The 22,897-nt window shown below is 41.7% G+C and overlaps 1 protein-coding gene across 1 annotated transcript in view; it reads right to left on the reverse strand.

The window, feature by feature from the left end:
* Positions 1-578: 578 nt before the first annotated feature.
* Positions 579-22,897, reverse strand: part of Eif2s3 (eukaryotic translation initiation factor 2 subunit gamma) — a 41,649-nt gene continuing 19,330 nt past the window's right edge. Inside the window, exons 9-12 of the mRNA XM_045140844.1 lie at positions 20,608-20,752; positions 18,463-18,632; positions 15,496-15,668; positions 579-2,213 (exon numbers count right to left, since the gene is read on the reverse strand). Of these exons, the coding sequence (XP_044996779.1) occupies positions 2,150-2,213; positions 15,496-15,668; positions 18,463-18,632; positions 20,608-20,752 (552 nt within the window). The 3' untranslated portion in view covers positions 579-2,149. The remainder of the gene's footprint in view (positions 2,214-15,495; positions 15,669-18,462; positions 18,633-20,607; positions 20,753-22,897) is intronic.

The following is a 22,897-nucleotide window of genomic DNA, read 5'->3' on the forward strand; positions in this document are numbered from 1 at the left end:
GTTATATGCCAATTCCTCCCTTTGGGAATAGGAGTGTTTACCGTATACCATTGTATATTGGAAATTATCTAACATTTTAAAATATATTCTTTATTTTACAGAGGCTCATAGTTAAAAGATTACCTTGGGGTTGAGAGATGCCTTAGCGGTTAAGGCATGTGCCTGCCAAGCCTAAGAACTCCAGCTGTAATCCTCCATATCCCATATATAGCCAGACGCAACAGGGACGCAAGCATGCAATGCCAGGAAAGCCCACAAGGGGGCGCACACGTCCGGCATTCGTTCACAGTGGCTGAAAAGCCCTGGTGTACCTACCATTCTTTGTCTCTCTGCCTCTTTTCTCACAAAAAAATAAAGAGCTTATCTTGAATCTCAATAGAGTGTTTGCCAATAGTTCTGGCCCTTCCTCTTGAGGTAGAGTTTCACTCTAGTTCAGGCTGACCTGGAATTCACTATGTAGTCCTTGAACTCACTAAGACCCCTCCTACCTCTTCCTCCCAAATGCTGAGACTAAAGATGTACCACCCATAGCTATGCAGCAAGATCCCCATTTTAAAAAAGACAAGAACGAACCAAAATATTGTGCTGCTGGGTAGAGACAAGAAAATTTATATTTGCAATTTAATTTCATCAGTAACATCAATTAATGAGCACTTTCTCAATAAAATAACATCTTCTGTTGACAACCACAACCATAAGGTACATTGTTTTCATTCACTCCTGTGGATAACCATTACATTAAGCACAGTGCTTTACAAAACTGCTGAAATTCACATGGCTGCTTAAAATGAATTGTAAGACATTTATTTTCAATTCTGGTGAGATTAGTTTTTAAAAAATTAATGTTTGGTTAAGAATTTATTTTATGTAAATGTCTTCATGCTACAATACAACCCTTCAAAGTTTATCAAGTACATGTCAGTATTCAACCTCAAAACATTTAAATTTAAATAATGACCTATAGCCACAGCTTCTAAACTCCTGTAAGGCAGCATCAATATCTGAAAGAGAACACTATTAACTGTAGTATAAATTCCCCTCTCAATGAAAATTTAAAGCAAATTAAAGATTACCAAATTACTAAACCTCAGTAGAATTCATTACTCAATATACCTACTTAACTTTCTAAACTTGTTTCTTTTAAAAACTTGTTTTTAATAGAATCAATATCTGAACACTACATCAAAGCAACTTTTCCCCCTGTTTTGTAAAAGCTTACCCTAACAATTCTCATGTCATCTGGAATTGAGAATCATTGTTCTACCAGAGTAGCAAAGCAGAAAACATAAGTAAAAACTTAAAAGCACAGTGTAAGAAAAGTTCAGGGGCATGGAGAATGATATATAAAAATCAAAAGGGCTCACTCAATTTTTTGAACATCTTTCACCTTTTGCAAGGTCCAAAGCCAAAGATTAACATGTATTACAGTCTACAGATGTCATTACCATATCAACTAACAATACCCAAGGCTGGGGTGAAGACAGTAGAGTGCTTATAGCAGCCAAGAGGCCCAGGGCTCCATCCCCAGTTCCACTAAAACAAAATCCACCAGAGAGTAAATCCTGGAAAGAGCCTGACGAGTTCATTAAAATCATCTGGCATACTAGTGGGGAAGACTAACTTCAGGCCCATGGGAATGAGCACTCATATTCTAGGAGTCAACCTCCTGTGAGCCTGTTTGTATTGTTTTTGCTCAAAATTTTAAAGACATAATAATACAAAATATGAGAGTCAAACAAAAAGGAGCTAGTCTTCAAGGAAAATTTGTATCTATCAGTTTTTACTAGAAAAGTCCTTTATTGTTGAGCTACTGAAAGAGAATTCATAAAAAAGAAAAAATTCATTTCAGATAAATTCTATGATAGGTTATTTTAAACATCCTGACTGTATAAATTAGACATTTTGGAATGCTTTAACCTCTGTGAGAATGTAGGTTCAATCTAATTGTATACCAATTTTTACACTTATCATAGACCCTATATTGTTCTGGAGGTTAGCTTTTCATCATGCAAAAATGAGAATAAACTTACAGCTACCTATCAAATGAAGGAGCTGTGAAATTATTCCTCTAATATTGCTTTGAAAATATACCTCTAAGTTGTTAAAAGAAGTTCTAACTCTTCCAAATGTATTGTTTAGCTGAGATTTTTCAGTCATCATCTACGGTTGGCTTGATTGTCACTCCTCTTCTTATCTGACCCCAACCAATTAAGCTGTAAAGAGAAAAGAGAAGAAATGATGAACTACATTCATTTCATTAGCATTGTCACACAACTAGATGACAGAACTGATTTGACTTGCACCAAGTTTTCTCTTTCTGTGCCCCTAAGGCAAAGGAAATTTACTGAGAAGAAGGTGAGCAAGTTGGGCTGGAGAGATGGCTTAGTGGTTAAGCGCTTGCCTGTGAAGCCTAAGGACCCCGGTTCGAGGCTCGGTTCCCCAGGTCCCACATTAGCCAGATGCACAAGAGGGCGCATGCGTCTGGAGTTCGTTTGCAGAGGCTGGAAGCCCTGGCGCGCCCATTCTCTCTCTCTCCCTCTATCTGTCTCTCTCTCTCTGTGTCTGTCGCTCTCAAATAAATAAATAAAATTTTAAAAAAAGGTGAGCAAGCCCCCAAAGTGTCAGGGCAAGCATGGTTAAGATTTTGGACAGCATCCAGATAGAGAAAGGAAAAAGGAAAGAAGTTATATCTGTCTCAGGTAAGAACTCAAAAAAGTGGGCAGGCTCAGCAGTGAGGATCTGTGGGCAACTGCTACTTGCCCATCTTTGAAATTGAAATGTTCCCAAAACCTGCAATAAAAAAAGCTCTTACTACTTTGTAAGGAAACAGATTAATGAATGCTAGCCACCACAACAAAAAACAAACACAAATTACAACTTAAAAATACTAATCCCAACAAGCAGGAGCTGTACATTGTTGCTACAAAATTTTTCAGTGCCAGGAATGGGATGCCTTCCAGTGAATTGTTGGCCAGGGAGGGCCCAGATGGCCCCAAAACATTATAGGCCATTGCCGAGGCCCTTGGTTTCCCAACAGGAATAGATTGTAAGACCCTATTGCTGAAGACTCCACATATTTGGGCTGCCAGGCCACTGAGAAATTCTGCTGGAACTGAGCTGATAACCTCTTCCATGTAGACCAGCTGACAGAAAGCTGGAAGAAGCCATTCTCCATGCAGTTCAATGGGAGAGAAAGAAATCACTAGTGGATATTCTCAACAGTGGACACGGAAAGTCTTAAATTTTGCCAGCCAGGCCAACCACCTTCTAATTCTACTGGAGGCCCGCTCCATGGGAGGGAATACACCCCTGATACTGAAAACCTAAAACAGGGGTAGTCATGAGCCCTAGGGGTGTAACGTCTGCTGCTGTCTGGATAAATGTATATATACTATGCTCATCAAACTGCCCAGTAAGCACTTCTCGTAATGTTCATACCCATATATAAATGCTACTGTCACTTTTGGTTAGAGAAGCTTCTTTTTTTCAGATAGCAGTAACCTTGGGATGACTCAGAAGGCACCATGGTGCTGAGAAATGACAGAGGAGTGTTCAGCACTGCAATATCTCTATCACACCTTCCAAGGCTCAGAGTCCATGTGGAAGAGGTGGCGGAAAGAATGTAAGAGCCAAAGGAAGGGTAGGACTCCTTACAACGTGCTCCTCCAGACACAAATAGCCTGGATATCCATGACCTCACAGTGCCTGACACTACCTGCACAAGACCACCATAATGGCAGGAAAAGAGCATCACATAAAATCAAAGCGAGACTGATTGAGAGAGGGAGGGGATATGATGGGGTATGGAATTTCAAAGGGGAAAGTGGGGAGAGGGAGAGCATTACCATGGGATATTGTTTACAATCATGGAAATTGTTAATAAAAAATAAATAAGAATTTAAAAAAATACTAATCACAGACTGGAGAGATGGTTTAGTGGTTAAGTCGCCTTGCTTGCAAAGCCAAAGGACAAAGATTTGATTCCCCAGGGCCCATGTAAGCCAGATGCAAACAGTGGTGCATGCATGTGGAGTTTGTTTGCAGTGGCTAGAGGCCCTGAAGTGCCCATTCTCTCTAATAAACAAATAAAACAAAGGCCAGGCATGGTGGTACATGCCTTTAGTCCCAGACCTTGGGAGACCGAGGTAGGAGGATCACAGTGAGTTTGAGGTCATCCTAGGCTAGAAAACCTATCTCAAAAAAAAAAAAAAAAAAAAAACACTGCAAACTTGAGGTCACTCTGAGACTACATGTGAATAAATTCCAAGTCAGAGCTTAAGCTAGAGCAAGAGCCTACCTCCAAAAACAAAAAACAAAATCTAGGGACCTGGGAGGACAGTTTAGCCAGTGAAGTACCTGTCCTACAAACAGAAGGATGCAATTTCAGATCGCCATTACCACAAAAATATACCAGGTATGAGCTGGAGAGATTGCTTAGCAGTTAAAGGAACTTGCTTGCAATGACTGACAACCTGGATTCAATTCCCCAGTGCCTGTATTAAGACCACAGCGCCTGACACTACCTACACAAGACCATCATAAGAGGAGGAAAACATCATGACATCAAAATAAAAAAGAGACTGATTGAGATGGGGAGAGGATATGATGGAGAATGGAATTTCAAAGGGGAAAGTTGGGGGGCAGAGGGAGGGTATTACCATGGGATATTTTTTATAATCATGGAAAATGTTAATAAAAATTGAGGAAAATAAACACAAAAATACTAACCAACAAAAATCATGAAGATACAGAAGCTACTAAAAATAAAAAAGACAGGTGTACAAAGTGGTGCAAGCATCTGAAGCCTTTTTACAGTGCCAAGTGCCCATATTCTCTCTCTCTTTCTCCACTCTCCTTGCAAATAATAAAGGAAATATATTTTAGGGCTAGAACAATGGCTCAGCGGTTACAGCCAGTTGCCTGCAAAGCCTGAAGACCCAGGTTCAATTCCCCAGTACCCATGTAAAGCCAGATTCACAAGGTGGCGCATATATCTGGAGTTCATTTGCAGTGGCTATAGGCCCTGACATGGCCATTCTCCCAATAAAAAATATGTTTTGTGAGCTGGAGTGATGGCTTAGCAGTCAAAGTGTTTGCCTGTGAAGCCTAAGGACCCAGGTTCAACTCCCCTGAATGCATGTAAGCCAGATGCACTTGGTGGCACATGAGTCTGGAGTTCATTACAGTGGCTAGAGGCCCTGGCATGCCCTTTAAAATATATATATATATATATATATATATATATATATATATATATTAAATGTCAGGTATGGTAGTGCATATCTGTAATTCCAGTGCTGGGAATGCAGGGCAGGAAGATCCTTGGATCTCATGGCCAACCAGGCTAGCCTACTGGCCAATGAGAGAAGCTGTCTCAAAAAATGAACAGTGTTCTCATGGATGATAGCTAATGTTGTCCTCTGATCTACACACACACACACACACACACACACGCACGCACGCACACGCACACGCACACGCACACACACACAAAAAAAGAAATTCTGGACCAGGGAAGACCCTGCCTCAAACAAAGTGGAAAGTGATGGCCAACACCTTGAGGTTGTCTTGTGTTTGACACATGTAAGAAAAGAATGAGAGGAGCAGACTGCTCTCAACAGCAAAGGAATTTCTGTCCCCTCTTCCAACATCTGTTCTAGGTAACGGCTGCTGGCTGGATGCTGCTACCTCAACTGTAGCCTCGACTTCAAACCCTACCAAAAAAACCAAAAATCTGGAGAATGTATGATGCTCTCCTACTTCTAGATTTTAAAATATTAGCTAATTTTTAAAATATATTTTTATCTATTTATTTATTAAAGACAGAGAGAGGGAGAGAGAGAATGGGCATGCCAGGGCCTCTACCCACTGCAAACTCCAGATGCAGGCACTACCATGTGCATCTGGCTTACGTAGGACCTTGAGAATAGAACCTGGGTCCTTAGGCTTTGTAGGCAAACATCTTAACCACTAAGCCATCTCTCCAGCTTGAAGCAGTCTGAAATTTTTATTTGTATAGAATCCTCTCTTAAGTTTGTAGGCAGGAAAAAGATCCTTTAGGCCGGAAAGCCACTGATTTCCCTAAAACATTATAAGCTATTGCCAAGGCTCTAGATTGCTTACCAAAATAGATGCTAAGTCCTTATTGCTGAAGATACCACATGCTTGGGCTGCAGGACATGGAAAACTCAAGCTAGAAGCCTCCTCCCTATTCACTAGCTTCCAGAAGGCTGGAAAGAGCTATGCTGCATGCAGCCATTTCGGAAAGAGAAGTCATCAATGGTGCAAAACAGCAGTGGGCCCTGCAAGCCTTAAGACTGGCCAGCCAGGCCAAATGTGCCAACTGGTACAAGAGTGGAATGTCTGTTATGGTAGAAACCATACTCTCTAATAGGACTGGAGGAAGACTCACAGAAGGAAACACATGCCTCGTACTGAAAACCTAGTCAAAAGCTTATAGGTTGGGAAGGTTGTGAGCCCTAGATGAATAATGCTTGCTGTCATATGGGTAAATGTGTACGTTATGCCCATCAAACTGCATACTAATGCTACTCTCACTTTTGGTTAGAGAAGCTCTTTTTATTTTTTTTTTAATTTTTTTGTTCATTTGTATTTATTTGAGAGTAACAGAGAAAGAGGTAGATAGATAGAGAGAATGGGTGCGCCAGGGCCTCCAGCCACTGCAAACGAACTCCAGACGTGTGCGCCCCCTTGTGCATCTGGCTAACATGGGTCCTGGAGAATCGAGCCTCAAACCGGGGTCCTTAGGCTTCACAGGAAAGTGCTTAACCGCTAAGCCATCTCTCCAGCCCAAGAAGCTCTTTTTAGATGACAGTGACTACTGTGCCTGGTGTGGTAGTGCACACCTTTAATCCCAGCACTGGGAGGCAAGGTAGGAGGATCACTGTGAGTTTGAGACCAGCCTGGAACAAAAGATTGAGTGTCAGGTCAGCCTGGGCTAAAGGAAGACCCTACCTCAATCTCCCCCCCTCGAAAAAAAGTCACCATGGTGCTGAGAAGTGACAGAAGAGGACTAAACACTGTAATCTCTCTATCACACCTTCCAAGGTATTCTGAGCCTATTGCTGAAGAGGTGGCAGGAAGAAATGTTAAGAGTCAAAGGAAGGGTAGGGCCCCTTACAATGCACTCTTCCAGACACAAAATGGACTTGATATTCATGACCTCACAGTACCTGACACTACTACCTTTACAATAGTAGGAAAAGACAATAACACCAAAATAGAAGAGAGACTAACTAGAAAGAAGGGATTCGATTGTGAGTGGGTTTGTGAGTGGGAGTATGGGGGTAGGAATTATCAGTTAATTGTCTATACTTATAGAAGCTGTCAATAAAAAGTTTAAAAATGGATAAATATCTGCAGAAGGATGAAAATAGATTCTTCTCTCTCGCCATGCACAAGAATTAAGTCCAAATGGATTAAAGACCTTAACATCAGACCGGAAACTTTGAAACTGCTAGAGGAAAAAGTAGGGGAAACCCTTCAACATATTGGTCTTGGCAAAGACTTTCTGAATACAACCCCAATTGCTCAGGCAATAAAACCACAGATTAACCACTGGGACCTAATGAAATTACAAAGATTTTGCACTGCAAAGGACACTGTGAATAAAGCAAAGAGGCAACCTACAGAATGGGAAAAAATCTTCGCCAGCTATATATCAGATAGAGGATTAATATCTAGGATATACAAAGAACTCAAAAAGTTAAATAATAAGGAATCAAACAAGCCAATCAAAAAATGGGCTATGGAGCTAAATAGAGAGTTCTCAAAGGAAGAAATACTTATGGCATATAAGCATCTAAAAAAATGTTCTACGTGACTAGTCATCAGGGAAATGCAGATTAAAACTACATTGAGATTCCATCTCACTCCTGTCAGATTGGCCACCATCATGAAAACAAATGATCATAAATGTTGGCGGGGATGTGGAAAAAAAGGAATCCTTCTTCACTGCTGGTGGGAATGCAATCTGGTCCAGCCATTGTGGAAAACAGTGTGGAGGTTCCTAAAACAGCTAGAGATTGATTTACCATATGACCCAGCTATAGCGCTCCTAGGCATATATCCAAAGGACTCATCTCATTTCCTTAGAAGTACATGCTCAACCATGTTTATTGCTGCTCAATTTATAATAGCTGGGAAATGGAACCAGCCTAGATGTCCCTCAACAGATGAGTGGATAATGAAGATGTGGTACATTTATACAATGGAGTTCTACTCAGCGGTAAAGAAAAATGAAGTTATGAAATTTGCAGAAAAATGGATGGACCTGGAAAGGATTATACTAAGTCAGGTAACCCAGGCCCAGAAAGCCAAGCGCCACATGTTCTCTCTCATATGTGGATCCTAGCTACAGATGACTGGGCTTCTGCGTGAGAATGAAAATACTTAGTAGCAGAGGCCAGTAAGTTGAAAAGGAGACATAAAGGGTGGAGAAAGGAAGGGAGGAGGATACTTAATAGGTTGATATTGTATATATGTAATTACAATGATTGTAATGGGGAGGTAATATGATGGAGAATGTAATTTCAAACGGGAAAGTGTGGGGGTGGGGAGGGAGGGAATTACCATGGGATATATTTTATAATCATGAAAAATGTTAATAAAAATTAAAAAAAAAAAAAAGTTTAAAAAGCCAGCCGTAACGGCACATGCTTCTAATCCCAGCACTCAGAAGACAGAGGTAGGAGGACTGCTGCGAGTTTGAGGATGCCCTGAGACTACATAGTGAATTCCAGATCAGCCTGGGCTAGAGTGAGACATGACTTCAAAAAACAAATAAACACCTCTCTCTCTCTCTGCCTGTCACTTTCAAATAAATAAATAAATATAAAACAAAAAAAAAAGATTGGGCTGGAGAGATGGCTTAGCAGTTAAGCGCTTGCCTGTGAAGTCTAAGGACCCCGGTTCAAGGCTCGATTTCCCAGAACCCATGTTAGCCAGCTACACAAGGGGACACACGCATCCGGAGTTCGTTTGCAGTGGCTGGAAGCCCTGGCGCGCCCATTCCCTTTCTTTTTTTAAAATTTTTATTAGCATTTTCCATAATTATAAAAAAATCCCATGTTAATTCCCTCCCTCCCCCCACATTTTCCCCTTTGAAATTCCATTCTCCATCATATTATCTCCCCATCACAATCATTATACTTACACATATACAATATCAACTTATTAAGTACCCTCCTCCCTTCCTTTCTCTTCCCTTTATGTCTCCTTTTTAACTTACTGGCCTCTGCTACTAAGTATTTTCATTCTCACACAGAAGCCCAATTATCTGTAGCTAGGATCCACATATGAGCGAGAACATGTGGCGCTTGGCTTTCTGGGCCTGGGTTACCTCACTTAGTATAATCCTTTCCAGGTCCATCCATTTTTCTGCAAATTTCATAACTTCATTTTTCTTTACCGCTGAGTAGAACTCTATTGTATAAATGTGCCACATCTTCATTACCCACTCATCAGTTGAGGGACATCTAGGCTGGTTCCATTTCCCATTCCCTTTCTATCTGTCTTTCTCTCCCTCTCTCTCTGTCACTCTGAAATAAAGAAATAAAAATGACAAAAAAAATTTTTTTTAAAAAGTAGGGCTGGAAAGGTGGCTTAGCGGTTAAATGCTTGCCTGTGTAGCCTAAGGACCCAGGCTCAAGGCTTGATTCCCCAGGACCCACGTTAGCTACATGCACAAAGGGGTGCATGCATCTGGAGTTCGTTTGCAGTGGCTGGTGGCCCTGGCGCGCCCATTCTCTCTCTCTCTCTCTGCCTCTTTCTGACTGTCACTGTCAAATAAACAAAATTTAATAAATAAATAAACAAATAAATAAAAGTGTGTGCCACAAAAAAAAAAAAAAAACCCAAAAACAAATAAACAGGGCTGGAGAGATGGCTTACCTGTTAAGGCGCTTGCCTGCAAAGCCAAAATATCCAGGTTCAATTCCCCAGGACCCATGTAAGCCAGATGCACAAAGTGGTACATGTGTGTGGAGTTCTTTTGAGGTGGCTGGAGGCCCTGGTGCACCCATTCTCCATCTACCTCTCTGAGTAAATTAATTAATTAATTAAAATGCTGCAGAGATGGCTTAGCCTAAAGATCCAAGTTCTACTCCCCAGAATCCATGTAAGCCAGATGCACAAGGTGGCATGCATGCTCCTGGAATTCATTTGCAGAGGCTAGAGGCCCTGGTGCACCCATTTTCTATCTGTCTCTCTCTCAGATAAATAAAAATATTAAAAATAAAAAAGAGCGGGACAGATGGCTCAGCAGTTAAGGTGCTTGCCTACAAAGCCTAAGGACCAAGGTTCAGTTCCCCAGTACCCATGTAAAGCTAGATGTACAACGTGACACATGCATCTGGAGTTTGTTTGCAGTGGCTAGAGGCCCTGGTGTGCCCATTCGCTCCCTCCCCCCTTCTCAAATAAAAAATAAAATATTTTTAAAAACAGCTTAAAGGTTCTGTGCACACTTAACCTTAGACTATAGCCTACTGAAAAATCTGGAACTTCATGACTACATATTAGGAGTAGGTAGGTAATCAAACAGTAGGAATAAATAATGTCAAATGATAAATATGGAAAGGTAGACTTGGCAGAGGTAGGTTATCTGTGGGTGGAATCATTTTCCCATCAATACAGTCAAGTTCAGTTCAGACAATAATCATCAGTAGATGCGAAATCCAGGCAGGGGAAGGAGCTTGATGAACAGAAGGCTATTTGTACATTGAACAGACCCGTACTGGTCCCTTTTCTTAAATTTGATATAGGGTTGCATATAGCCCAGGTTGACCTCTACCTACTGATGTTGCCAAGGATAACTTGAACTTCTAATCCTCCTGCTTCTACCTCCCAAATACAGGGTTTATAGGTATGTGCTGCCAATTTTCACCCTCCTTCAGATTTCTTTATTTTTAAATATTTTATTTATTTATTTGAGAGAGGGCGAGGAGAAAAGAGAAAGGAGGGAATGGGCATGCGAGGACTTCTAGTCACTACAAACCAACTCCAGACACATGAACTACTTTATGCATCTGGCTTTATGTGGGTGCTGGGGAATTGAACCTAGGTCCTTTGGCTTTGTCAGTAAGAGCCGTAGACCATTCTGGATGAAGGGAAAATAAAAGGGCATTTTTAAAAAATTTTATTTGGGCTGGAGAGATGGCTTAGCAGTTAAGCGCTTGCCTGTGAAGCCTAAAGACCCAGGTTCAAGGCTCAACTCCCCAGGACCCACATTAGCCAGATGCACAAGGGAGCATATGCGTCTAGAATTTGTTTGCAGTGGCTAAAGGCCCGGACACGCCCATTCTCTCACCCTCCCTCTATCTGCCTCTTTCTCTGTCGCTCTCAAATAAATAAATAAAAATATTTTTTAAAAAATTTATTGATTGTCTACTCAGCGGTAAAGAAAAATGAAGTTATGGAATTTGCAGAAAAATGGATGGACCTGGAAAGTATTATACTAAGTCAGGTAACCCAGGCCCAGAAAGCCAAGCGCCACATGTTCTCTCTCATATGTGGATCCTAGCTACAGATGACTGGGCTTCTGCGTGAGAATGAAAGTACTTAGTAGCAGAGGCCAGTAAGTTGAAAAGGAGACATAAAGGGTAGAGAAAGGAAGGGAGGAGGATACTTAATAGGTTGATATTGTACATATGTAATTACAATGATTGTAATGGGGAGGTAATATGATGGAGAACGGAATTTCAAATGGGAAAGTGTGGGGGTGGGGAGGGAGGGAATTACCATGGGATATATTTTATAATCATGGAAAATGTTAATAAAAATTAAAAAAAAATTTATTGATTGATTTTGGAGAGACAGAGTAAGAATGAATTAGTATGTGTGTGTCAGGGCATCCTGCCACTACAAATGAACTCCAGACACATGTGCCACTTTGTGCATCTGGCTTTACCTGGGTATTGAAGAAATTGAAAATGGAACGTCAGGCCCTGAAAGCAAATGCCTTTAACCCCTGAGCAGTCTCTCCATCCCGTCATTGGATTTTAAAAATATTTTATGTTTTTATTTGAGAGAGAGGAAGAGAGAGGGAGGGAGGGAGAGATTGTATATGCCAGAGCCTCTAGCCAGTGCAAATGAACTTCCAGATGCATGCACCACCTTGTGCACCTGGCTTTATAGGGGTACTGGGGAATTTAAACTGGATCCTTTGGCTTTACTGGCAAGTGCTTTAAGCACTAAGCAACCTCTCCAGCCCTCCACATTATTTTTGAGACAAGATCTCACTCTAGCCTAGGCTGGTCTGAAACTCAGTATGTAGCCATATCCCCAGAAATCCCCCTGCCACAGCTTCCTAAATGCTGGGATTATTGACATGCATTCCCATGATCTGTATTAATGTTACATTTCTTGAAGTGATTATGAAACAGAATCTCCTTGTTTTCTTAGAAATATATACTGAACAATTAAGAAATCAAGAAGGGGGCTGGAGAGATGGCCTAGCGGTTAAGCGCTTGCCTGTGAAGCCTAAGGACCCCGGTTCGAGGCTCGGTTCCCCAGGTCCCACGTTAGCCAGATGCACAAGGGGGCGCACGCATCTGGAGTTCGTTTGCAGAGGCTGGAAGCCCTGGCGCGCCCATTCTCTCTCCCTCTATCTGTCTTTCTCTCTGTCTGTCGCTCTTAAATAAATAAATAAATAAATAAATAAATAAATAAATAAATAAAATTAAATATGTGTGTGTGTGTGTGTGTGTGTGTGTGTGTGTGTAAAGAAAACAAGAAGGGAGCCAGGCATGGTGGGTCATGCTTTTAATCGCAGCACTTGGGAGGCAGACACAGGTGGATTATAGTGAGGTCAAGGCCATTCTGAGACTACATTACGAATTCCAGGTCAACCTGGGCTACAGCGAGACCCTACCTCAAAAAAAAAAAAAAAAAAAAAGGGCTGAAGATATGGCTTAGCGGATAAGGTGCTTGTCTGAAAAATGTAAGGACCCAGGTTTGATTCTCCAGGTGCCACATAAGCCAGATGCAAGGTGGTGCATGCATCTAGAGTTTGTTTGCAGTGGCTACAGTCTCTGGTGTGCCCATTCTCTCTCCTCTTTTTCTCTGTCTCAAATAAAAGTAAAAATAATTTTAAAAAATCAAGAAGGGAGTTTGGAGAGAGGGCTTAGTGGTTAATGCCTGCAAAGCCAAAGGACCCAGTTTCAATTTCTCAGGACCCACATAAGCCAGATACACAAGGTGGTGCATGCATCTGGAGTTCGTTTGCAGTGGCTGAAGGCTCTAATGTGCCATGCTTTCTATATATCTGCCTCCTCTCCACTCTCTCTCAAAGGAATAAATTAAATTTAGAAAAATAAAAAAAGAAATCAAGAAGGGGCCAGGCATGGTGGTAGTGCATGCCTCTATTCTCAGTATAATAGAGACAGAGGTGGAAGGATTGCTGTCAGTCTGATGCCAGTCGGGATGGGACTAGCTTAGCCTGAGCTAAAGTGAAACACTATCTTGAAAAAACTTAAAAAAAAAAAAGAAAGAAATCAAAAGGCTGGGGGCTAGAGAGATAGCTTAACAGCTAAGACATTTGCCTGCAAAGCCAAAGGACCCAGGTTCCATTCTCCAGAGCTCCATAAGCCAACACATGGTGGTGTATGCATCTAGAGTTTGTTTGCGCGCTCTCTCTCTCTCTCTTCCGCTCTCTGTCTCAAATAAACTAAGTTAAAAAAAAAAAAAAAAGAGGCTGGGGAAGTAGCTCAGCAGTTGAAGGCACTGACTTGCAAAGCCTGCTGTTCCAGGTTCAATTCCCCAGTACCCATGCAAAGCCAGATGCACAAAGTGGTACATATGTCTGGACCTTGTCCATAGGAGCAAGAGGTCCACACATGCTTATATAATCATTCATTCACCCTCAATAATAAATAAATAGGGCTGGAGGGATGGCTTAGCGGTTAAGCGCTCGCCTGTGAAGCCTATGGACCCCGGGTTCAAGGCTCGGTTCCCCAGGTCCCACGTTAGCCAGATGCACAAGGGGACGCACGCATCTGGAGTTCGTTTGCAGAGGCTGGAAGCCCTGGCGCGCCCATTCTCTCTCTCTCCCTCTATCTGTCTTTCTCTCTGTGTCTGTTGCTCTCAAATAAATAAATAAAAAATGAACAAAAATAAATAAATAAATAAATAAAAATGTTAAAAACAAAACAAAAATCAAGCCAGGTGTAGTAGCAGAAACATTTAATCCCAGCACTCAGGAGACAGAGGTAGAAGGGTCACTGTAAGTCCAAGGCTAGCCCAAGACTACATAGTGAATTCCAGGTCACCCTGGGCTAAAATAAAATGCTACCTCAAAAAACCAACCCCCCCAAAAATATGCCATGAAGCCTAACATTCTTGTTAAGTATAAAATTAATTACAAATAAAAATTTAAAAGTTGCCAGGTGTGCCTATAATCCTAACTTGTGGGAAGCAGTGGTAGGAGGATCACCATGAGTTCAAGGCCACCCTGAGACTACATAGTGAATTCCAGGTCATCCTGGGCTAGAGTGAAACCTTACCTCAAAAAAAAACTAAACAGTTAATGGTCACGGGAGGGGGGACTGGAGAGATGGCTCAGCAGTTAAGGCACTTGCCTGCAATGCCTAATGACTGGGGTTAAATTCCCCAGTAGCAACATAAAGCCAGACATACAGAGTTGGCAGCAACTAGAGGTGCTGGTACACCCACTCCTTGCAAATAAAATACTTTTAAAAAGTCAAGCTGGGCATGGTGGTGCATGCCTTTAATCTCAGCACTCAGGAGACAGAGGTAGGAGAATTGTTAAGTTCGAGGCCAGCCTGGAACAAGAGAATGACTTCCAGATCAGCCTATCTTGAAAAATCAAAAAGAAAAGAAAAAATTTAAGAGCAAGAAAGACTAAAGTGGGCTGGAGAGATGGCTTAGCGGTTAAAGTGCTTGCCTGTGAAGCCTAAGGACCCTGGTTTGAGGCTCGATTCCCCAGAACCCACGTTAGCCAGATGCACAAGGAGGCGCACACTTCTGGAGTCCGTCTGCAGTGGCTGGAAGCCCTGGCGCCCCCATTCTCTCTCTGTTCCTATCTGCCTCTTTATCTCTGTCACTTTCGAATAAATAAATAAAAATAATTAAAAAAAAAGAAAGACTAAAGTGATGCTACACAAGGCCTAATCTTCAAGACCAAAAATAAGAAAAAGACAATGGCATAGTGAACCTAAATCCACTGGATTTTGCATAGGTTACATCTAAGAGAAAGAGAAGTGAATCAGTACTTGGACTAGTAGAAATGACTACAAAGCAATAAAGTTTTCTTCTATGGCCATACCATCCTGAACACGCCTGATCTTGTCTGATCTCGGAAGCTAAGCAAGGTTGGGCCTGGTTAGTACTTGCAGGGAGAAATACAGCTTTCAAAGTCACCTACACAAATAGGAGAGAGGTAAAAGCATACAAGCTGAGTTCAAGGAAGAGTATGTGTCCTTGTGCATGTACCACCAAGAACCTGACTAATGAACTTACCGCCAATGTTTCTCAACTCTTCGGCTAAGGGCAATTTTTTCTCCTACTTCTGTGCACACAGGATTAGTCAAAACAATTTTGCCCAAATCAGCCTTCACAGCACTAACTCTCCCTCCTGTTGACAAGGATCCGATGTTGACCATAAGCACTTCATTCTTAGACAGCTTTTGGACCTAGGCAAAAAAAGGGGGGGGGGGAAATAATAATGAAATCATGGAAATGATTTCCAAAAATGACTGGAGCTTATCAAATATATTAGGAAGTAATAATAATTTCATTGTAATGAAATTAGACTAAAGGAAGCAAATTCAAGTCTTTTGTAGCTACTGACTTTATTTCAGATCTATCTTTAAAAATGGTGCCAGATGTGATAGCACACACCTGCAACCCCAGCACTTGGGAGGTGGAGGCAGGAGGACCAGCACTTCAAGGCCAGTTTCAGTTATATATAGGGAGTTTGAAGCCAGTCTGAGCTATATAGTGAGACTCTCTCAAAAGTCAAAGACAGAGAAACATAAAACATAAAAATATCTTAAAAAATTATTGGGCTTAGATAGATGGCTTAGCAATTAAGGCACTTGCTTGCAAAGCCTATGGACCCAGGTTCAATGCCCCAGTACCCACTTAAGCAAGATATCACATGGCGGCACATGTGTCTGGAGTTTGTTTGCAGTGGCTGGAGGCCCTAGCACAACCATTCTCTCTCACTCTCTCTCTCAAATAACTAAATGAAAATATATTTAAAAAAAATTCAGCTGGGTTTGGTGGCGCACGCCTTTAATCCCAGCACTTGGGAGGCAAAGATAGGAGGACTGCTGTGAGTTCAAGGCCACCCTGAGACTACATAGCGAATTCCAGGCCACCTTGGGAGAGTGGGACCCTTCCTTGTAAAATCAAAAAGAAGAAAAAGTCCTGGGGCTAGGAAGATGGCTAAGTGATTTATAGGCACTTGCATTTTCAAGCCTGATAGCCAGGGTTTGATTACCCAGTAACCACATAAAGCCAAATGAACTTCAGACGCATGGGCCACCTTGTACATATTGCTTACGTTGGTACTAGAGAATTGAACCTGGGTTCTTAGACTTTGTAGACATGTGCCTTAACAGCTAAGCTATCTCTCCAGCCCAAGGAGGCAGAGGTAGGAGGAGGACTGTCATGAGTTCAAGGCTACCCTGAGATTACATAGTGAATTCCAGGTCATCCTGGGCTATAGTGAGAGCTTACCTTGAAAAACGAAATATACGTGTGTGTGTGTGTGTGTGTGTGTATATATATATATATATATATATATATGCATGCATACATACATACATAGAGAGAGAGGGAGAGTGTGTGTCAGTCAGTCATATAAGTTGTATAATCCTTACTGCCAATGTTTGTAAACAAGCAACTCAGATTTTTCTGGCTTTTGGAATATTTACATATAGACAATGAGATACCATGAGGATCATCTAAACAAGCCATTACATTTTATTTTTGAATTATTATTATTTTTGTTTGTTTGTTTTTCAAGGTAGAGTTTCACTCTAGCCCAGGCTGACCTAGAATTCACTCTGTAGTCTCAGGGTGGCCTCAAACTCACAGCAATCCTCCTACCTCTGCCTCCCAAGTGCTGGGATTAAAGTTGTGCTCCACCATACCCGGCTTTATTTTTGAATTTTTTATTTACTTATTTTTGTGGTAACCAGGTCTATGTAAGCTAGGCTGATCCTCTTGTCTTGAGCTTCCAAGTGATAAGAATACCATTATGTATCACTCTGTTTACCTTATATTTTTATACACACACCCTAAAGGCAATTGTATACACTATTTTTAGTGCCCTTGCAGTTTAACCTGAGAGGCAGAGACAGGAAGATCAGGAGAGTCCTGGCTACATAACAAGTCTAAGGCCTACATGAGGCCCTGTTTCAAAAACTAAAACAAGAGGTGGGCTGACTGGTGCACGTCTTTAATCCCAGCACTGGGAGGCAGAGGTAGAAGTATTGCCATGATTTCAAGGACACCCTGAGACTACAGAGTGAATTCCTGCTCAGCCCGGGCTAGAGTGAGACCCTACCTCGGAAAAAAAAAAAAAATTGTAGTAAAATATACTGAGGTAGGTAGGCCATATTTAAAATAATGATAACAATTTTCTATCTATCTCTAGAAGTGATCAGTCTACACTTTTTTTCATGTGTATGTGTGCACATACACGTGTGTATAAATCTGGGTAGAGACCAGAGGTGGATATCAGGTGTCTTTCTTAATGCTCCCCACCATAGTTGTTTCAGACAGTCTCTAACTGGCCCTGAAATTCAGCAATTTGGTTAGATAAGCTAGCAAGCAACATTTGAAATCCTCCTATCCCTTCCTCCCAGTGCTTGGATTACAAGTGTATGCCATCATGCTTGATGTTTTACATGGGTTCTGGGGATCTGCCCTCAGGTCCTTCTGTTTGCACAGCAAGTACTTTACTGAAGTATCTCCCCAATTGTGAAGCTAAAACAAGCAAAACAAAAAACCCTGCCTATTTACCATATACTTGCCGGCATTAGGTATTAGCAATTTTCCATTGCTGCCAATGTATTTTTACTGAAAATTAAAAAAAAAAAAATACAACATTAAGGATTTTATATCTATGCCATACATGAAACAAATGGTTTTCCATATTCTTTTGGCTAGTGTTTATTTTCATGGGGTTTTCTTTGTTGTTTCTACCTTCAATTGAGTGTCATATAGTTTATTTTAAGGAAGTCAATTTATTTGCTCTAGTTTCTCATTAAGTATGAAAGAATAAAACTAGCCGGGTGTGATAGTACACCCTTTAATCACAGCACTTGGGAGGCAGAGGTAGAAGGATCATTGTGAGTTCAAGGCTGGGGGGGGGGGGGGGCTACCTTGAAAAACCAAAAAGAATAAAATTCAAGCCAGAGTTTAGCAACAGCGCTTGCCATTTTTGCTGAAACCTGAATTACAAAAAGCACTTGCCTTTGCTGCTTTCTTGTCTCCTTCAGTGCGTACACCTAGAAGGCGTCTCAGTAGGAAATAGGAAATTTCTAACTCAGTGAATATCTCAGGTAAAGCTCCAACAGCACCAAGCACTTGTCCCACCATTCTGTCAGCCCGGCACAGAGTAGGGTCAATTTTTGTTCCAACTCCTAATATAAAATAAGATGCATATAGTGTTAATTTATTTCCTAAAACATCCACCAAGTGAATTGTTTGCTCAAACATCTAGTCAAACAAGCACAGACCTATCCCTTTTAGTATGAACTTCTATATTCATTTCTACAGAAGTTACATAAACCTAATGGGTGTTCAAGTGCAAACACACCTGTCAAGTACACACACACCTGTCAAAGCACACACATAGAAGGAAGTCAGGCAACTTTTGGGGGGGGGGTCCTCACCTTTCTACCACATTTTGAGGCAGAGTCTGTCTCTGAAGTTGAGATTTCACTGTGTTGTTCTTTGCTGCCCTTGACCAAGTTTCCTGATTCCACCTCCTATTTTGCCCATTAGTGGGACAACAGAAGCCCAACCTCCCCACACACAGACACCAACTTCTGGCTTTTTACAGGGAATCTGGATAGAACTCAACTCAGTACTCAGCCTTGAGTGGTGAGTGCTTTATCCATTGCCACACATGTGCAGTGGCATGCATGTGTGCACACATATTATAAAAGACATAAAATCCACGAACAGCACAGCACGGAGACACATGCCTTTAACCCAAGCACTCAGGAGGCAGAGATAGGAGGATCACTGTGACTTCAAGGCCACCCTGATACTACAGTGAATTTCAGGTCAACCTGAGCTGGAGCAAGAACCTACCTCAAAACGTGGCGTGCCAATCCTCTCTCATTAAAAAAACAAAAAAAAAAACAGGGCAATTATTTTCTATCCCCAAAACTATGTAGGCAACAAGCAAAACTAGTATAAAGGATCTGGAGAGATGGCTCAGTTACTAAAGCGTTTGTTTTGCAAGCATAAGGACCTAAGTATAATTCCCAGAACACACATAAAAATGTTGTGCTGGGTGAAACATGCCTTTAATTCCTGTGCTGGGGTGGCAAAGTCAGGAGGATCCTTAGGGCTCACTGACCAACCAGACTAGCCTAATAGGTGAGTTCCAAGCTAGTCAAAGGGGCTAGAGAGATGGCTTAGGGGTTAAGACACTTGCCTACAAAGCCAAAGGACCCATGTTCAATTCCCCAGTACCAACGTAAAGCCAGATGCACCAGGTGGGGCATGGGTCTAGAGGCCCTGGCATGCCCATTCTCATTCTCTCAATACATACATACAGGGCTGGAGAGATGGCTTGGCTTAGTGGTTAAGTGCTTGCCTGTGAAGCCAGAGGACCCTGGTTCGAGGCTCGATTCCCCAGGATCCACGTTAGCCAGATGCACAAGGGGATGCATACATCTGGAGTTCATTTGCAGTGGCTCGAGGCCCTGACATGCCCATTCTCTCTCTCTGCCTCTTCCTCTCTCTGTCTGTCCTCTCAAATAATTTCATAAAACTAAGCAAGCAAACAAACACACATACAAACAAACAAACAAACAAACAAACAAACAAACAAAGTTTCCCAAGCTAATCAAAGACTGTGGACTACATTCCTGAGGATAATACCTGAGGTTATCTTCTGGTCTTGTCAAGCACACAAACTGGGCATGGTGGCACATGCCTTTAATCCCAGCACTTGGAAGGCTGAGGTAGGACGATCACTGTGAGTTCAAGGCCAGCCTGAGAATATATAGTAAATTCCAGGCTGGGCTAGACTGAGACTCTACCTTCAAATCCGCTTCCCCCACAAACATAAAAAACAATAACAAAAAAAGGGCTGGAGGGGGTGTGGTGGCCTACACCTTTAATCCCAGCACTCAGGGAAGCAGAGGTAGAAGGATCACCATGGATGTAAGCTGGAATGCTAGAAGTGCCCCAAAAGCCTAGTGTTTATTTGCAGTGCAAGAGGTCCTGTCTTGTACATACAAGTGAGCACAGAAGCACACATACTCATGAGCATTCACACACACTCTCTCTCTCTCAAAGTAACAAAAATATCCCCCCAAAACAAAATCTGTTTCCCATGAAAAGTATCATGAATATCCACAAAGAGAGGGAAATCCTTACCAATAAGACCTCCTGGAGCAGCATACTGAAGATCATTATGCTCCGCAAAAAGTGATACAATTTTGGAAAAGATTGGTTTACACATAAGTTTCCCTTCACTATCTTTGGAAACAATACCGGGTCGCACTTCTATCTCCTGGCCCACCTGTAAACATATAATTAGTAATGAGAATTAATGTGGAATAACACAAGTATCATTAATCTACCAGAGATTTAAAAGACCATAAAACTACAAAGGTAATCCATTTAATATCAAATTCACTATTTTTTTTTTTAAAAAAAAAGGAAAAAATTGAGGCTGGAAAGATTAGTTCATTGGTTCAAGGTGCTTGCTTGCAAGCCTGGTGACCCAAGTCCAATACTCGTCAGCTCACAGGTAAAGCCAGTTGGAAAGCTGCACATTCACCTGTCATCCCAATAAGACTGCAGCAATGGGAGGGGGAGACAGGAGAACCCAGAAGCTTGAAAGCAGCAGTGACAAGAGAGCCTACCAGAAAAGGTAAAGGGAGAATACCCTGTGGTTGTCCCTCTGATCTTCCTTCACACATGTGCCACATACACATGTACCCATATACACACTCACATCATACACATATGTATATGTGCACATACATATATAAAGTATATACACACAAATAATGAAACAACAACAAAAAAAAAAAAAGCAGGAGCCAGGTGTGGTAGTACACATATTTAATCCTAGCACACCAGAGGCAGGAAGATCACCAAGAGTTCAAGGCCAATCTGGGAGTGCAGACTGAGTTCCAGGTCAGCTTGAGCTAGAGTAAGACCCTATCTTGAAAAATCAAACTAACAAACAAAAACAAACAACAACAACAAAAAAAGAATAAGCCAGGTGTGGTAATGCACGCCTTTAAACCCAGCATTCAGGAGGCAGGGGCAGGAGGACTGCCCTGAGATTGAGTCCAGCCTGGGCTGGAGCAAGACCCTACCAAAAATCAAAAGAAAGAAAGAAAGAGAGGAAGAAAGAAAGAGGGACTTTACTCCCAGCACTAGGGAGGCAGAGGTAGGAGGATTACCATGAATTTGAGGCCACCCTGAAACTCCATAGTGAATTCTAGATCAGCCTGGGCTGGAGTGAGACCCTACCTCGAAAAACCAAAAAAAAAAAAAAAAGAGAGAGAAAGAGAGAGAGGGAGGGAGGGAGAGAAAGAGGGAGGGAGGGAAGAGAGGAAGGGAAGAAGGAGGGAGAGGGAGGGCAATCAGAAAAAAAAGAAGAGAGCCGGGCGTGGTGGCATATGCCTTTAATCCCAGCACTCGGGAGGCAGAGGTAGAAGGATCACTGTGAGTTCGATGCCACACTGAGACTCCATAGTGAATTCCAGGTCAGCCTGGGCTGGAGTAAGACCCTACCTTGAAAAAAAAAAAAAAAAAAGAAAAGAAAGAAAGAAAGAAGAGCCAGGCATGCTCACACCTACAATCCCAGCACTCAGGAGGCAGAAGTAGGATTTCAAGGCCAGCCTGAGACTACACAGTGAATCCCAGGTCAGCCTGGGCTAGAGACCCTACCTCCAGGAAAAAAAAGAAGGTGATGGGGTGTGGTGGTGCATACCTTTAATCCCAGCATTTGGGAGGCAGAATGAGGAGGATCGCCATGAGTTTGAGACCAACCTGAGACTACATAGTGAACTCCAGGACAGCATGAGCTGCTAGAGAGAGACCCTACCTCAAAAACAACAACAACAACAACAACAAAACTGAATGGGATCTACCAACTCTTGTAGTAACTACCTTCTAGGCAAACCTATTACCGCATAAAGTATATATACACATAAAGTATATATACTCATACTACTAGAGATCCAAAAATTTAAAGGCCAGATACATACCAAAAACATAAAAGTAAATCCATATATTAAATATCAGACATCATGAAAAAAATTCTTTGACCTAAAAAAAATTTTTATACTTTATTTATGTGTGCATGCACACTTGTACATGCCAAGGTCTCTTGTCATTTCACATGAACACCAGAAATGTGCCAATTTTTATATCCAGCTTTATGTGGATGCTAGAGAACTGAACTCAGGAAAGAAGACTTGAAAAGTAAACACCTTTGTCAGCAAAACCATTCCTCTCTGCCCCAAAATATATTTTTTTCTCAATTTAGATTATTCATACTTAAAAAAAAATTATTTAGACTGAAGAAATGGCTTAATGGTTAAGGCATTTACCTGCAAAGCCTAAGGATCCAGGTTCGACTCCCCAGGGCCCACATATGCCAGATGCACAAGGTGGCACATGAACCTGAAGTTCCTTTGCACTGGCG

The sequence above is a fragment of the Jaculus jaculus genome, chromosome X, assembly GCF_020740685.1.
Source record: "Jaculus jaculus isolate mJacJac1 chromosome X, mJacJac1.mat.Y.cur, whole genome shotgun sequence".
In the NCBI taxonomy this organism is placed as follows: Eukaryota; Metazoa; Chordata; class Mammalia; order Rodentia; family Dipodidae; genus Jaculus; species Jaculus jaculus.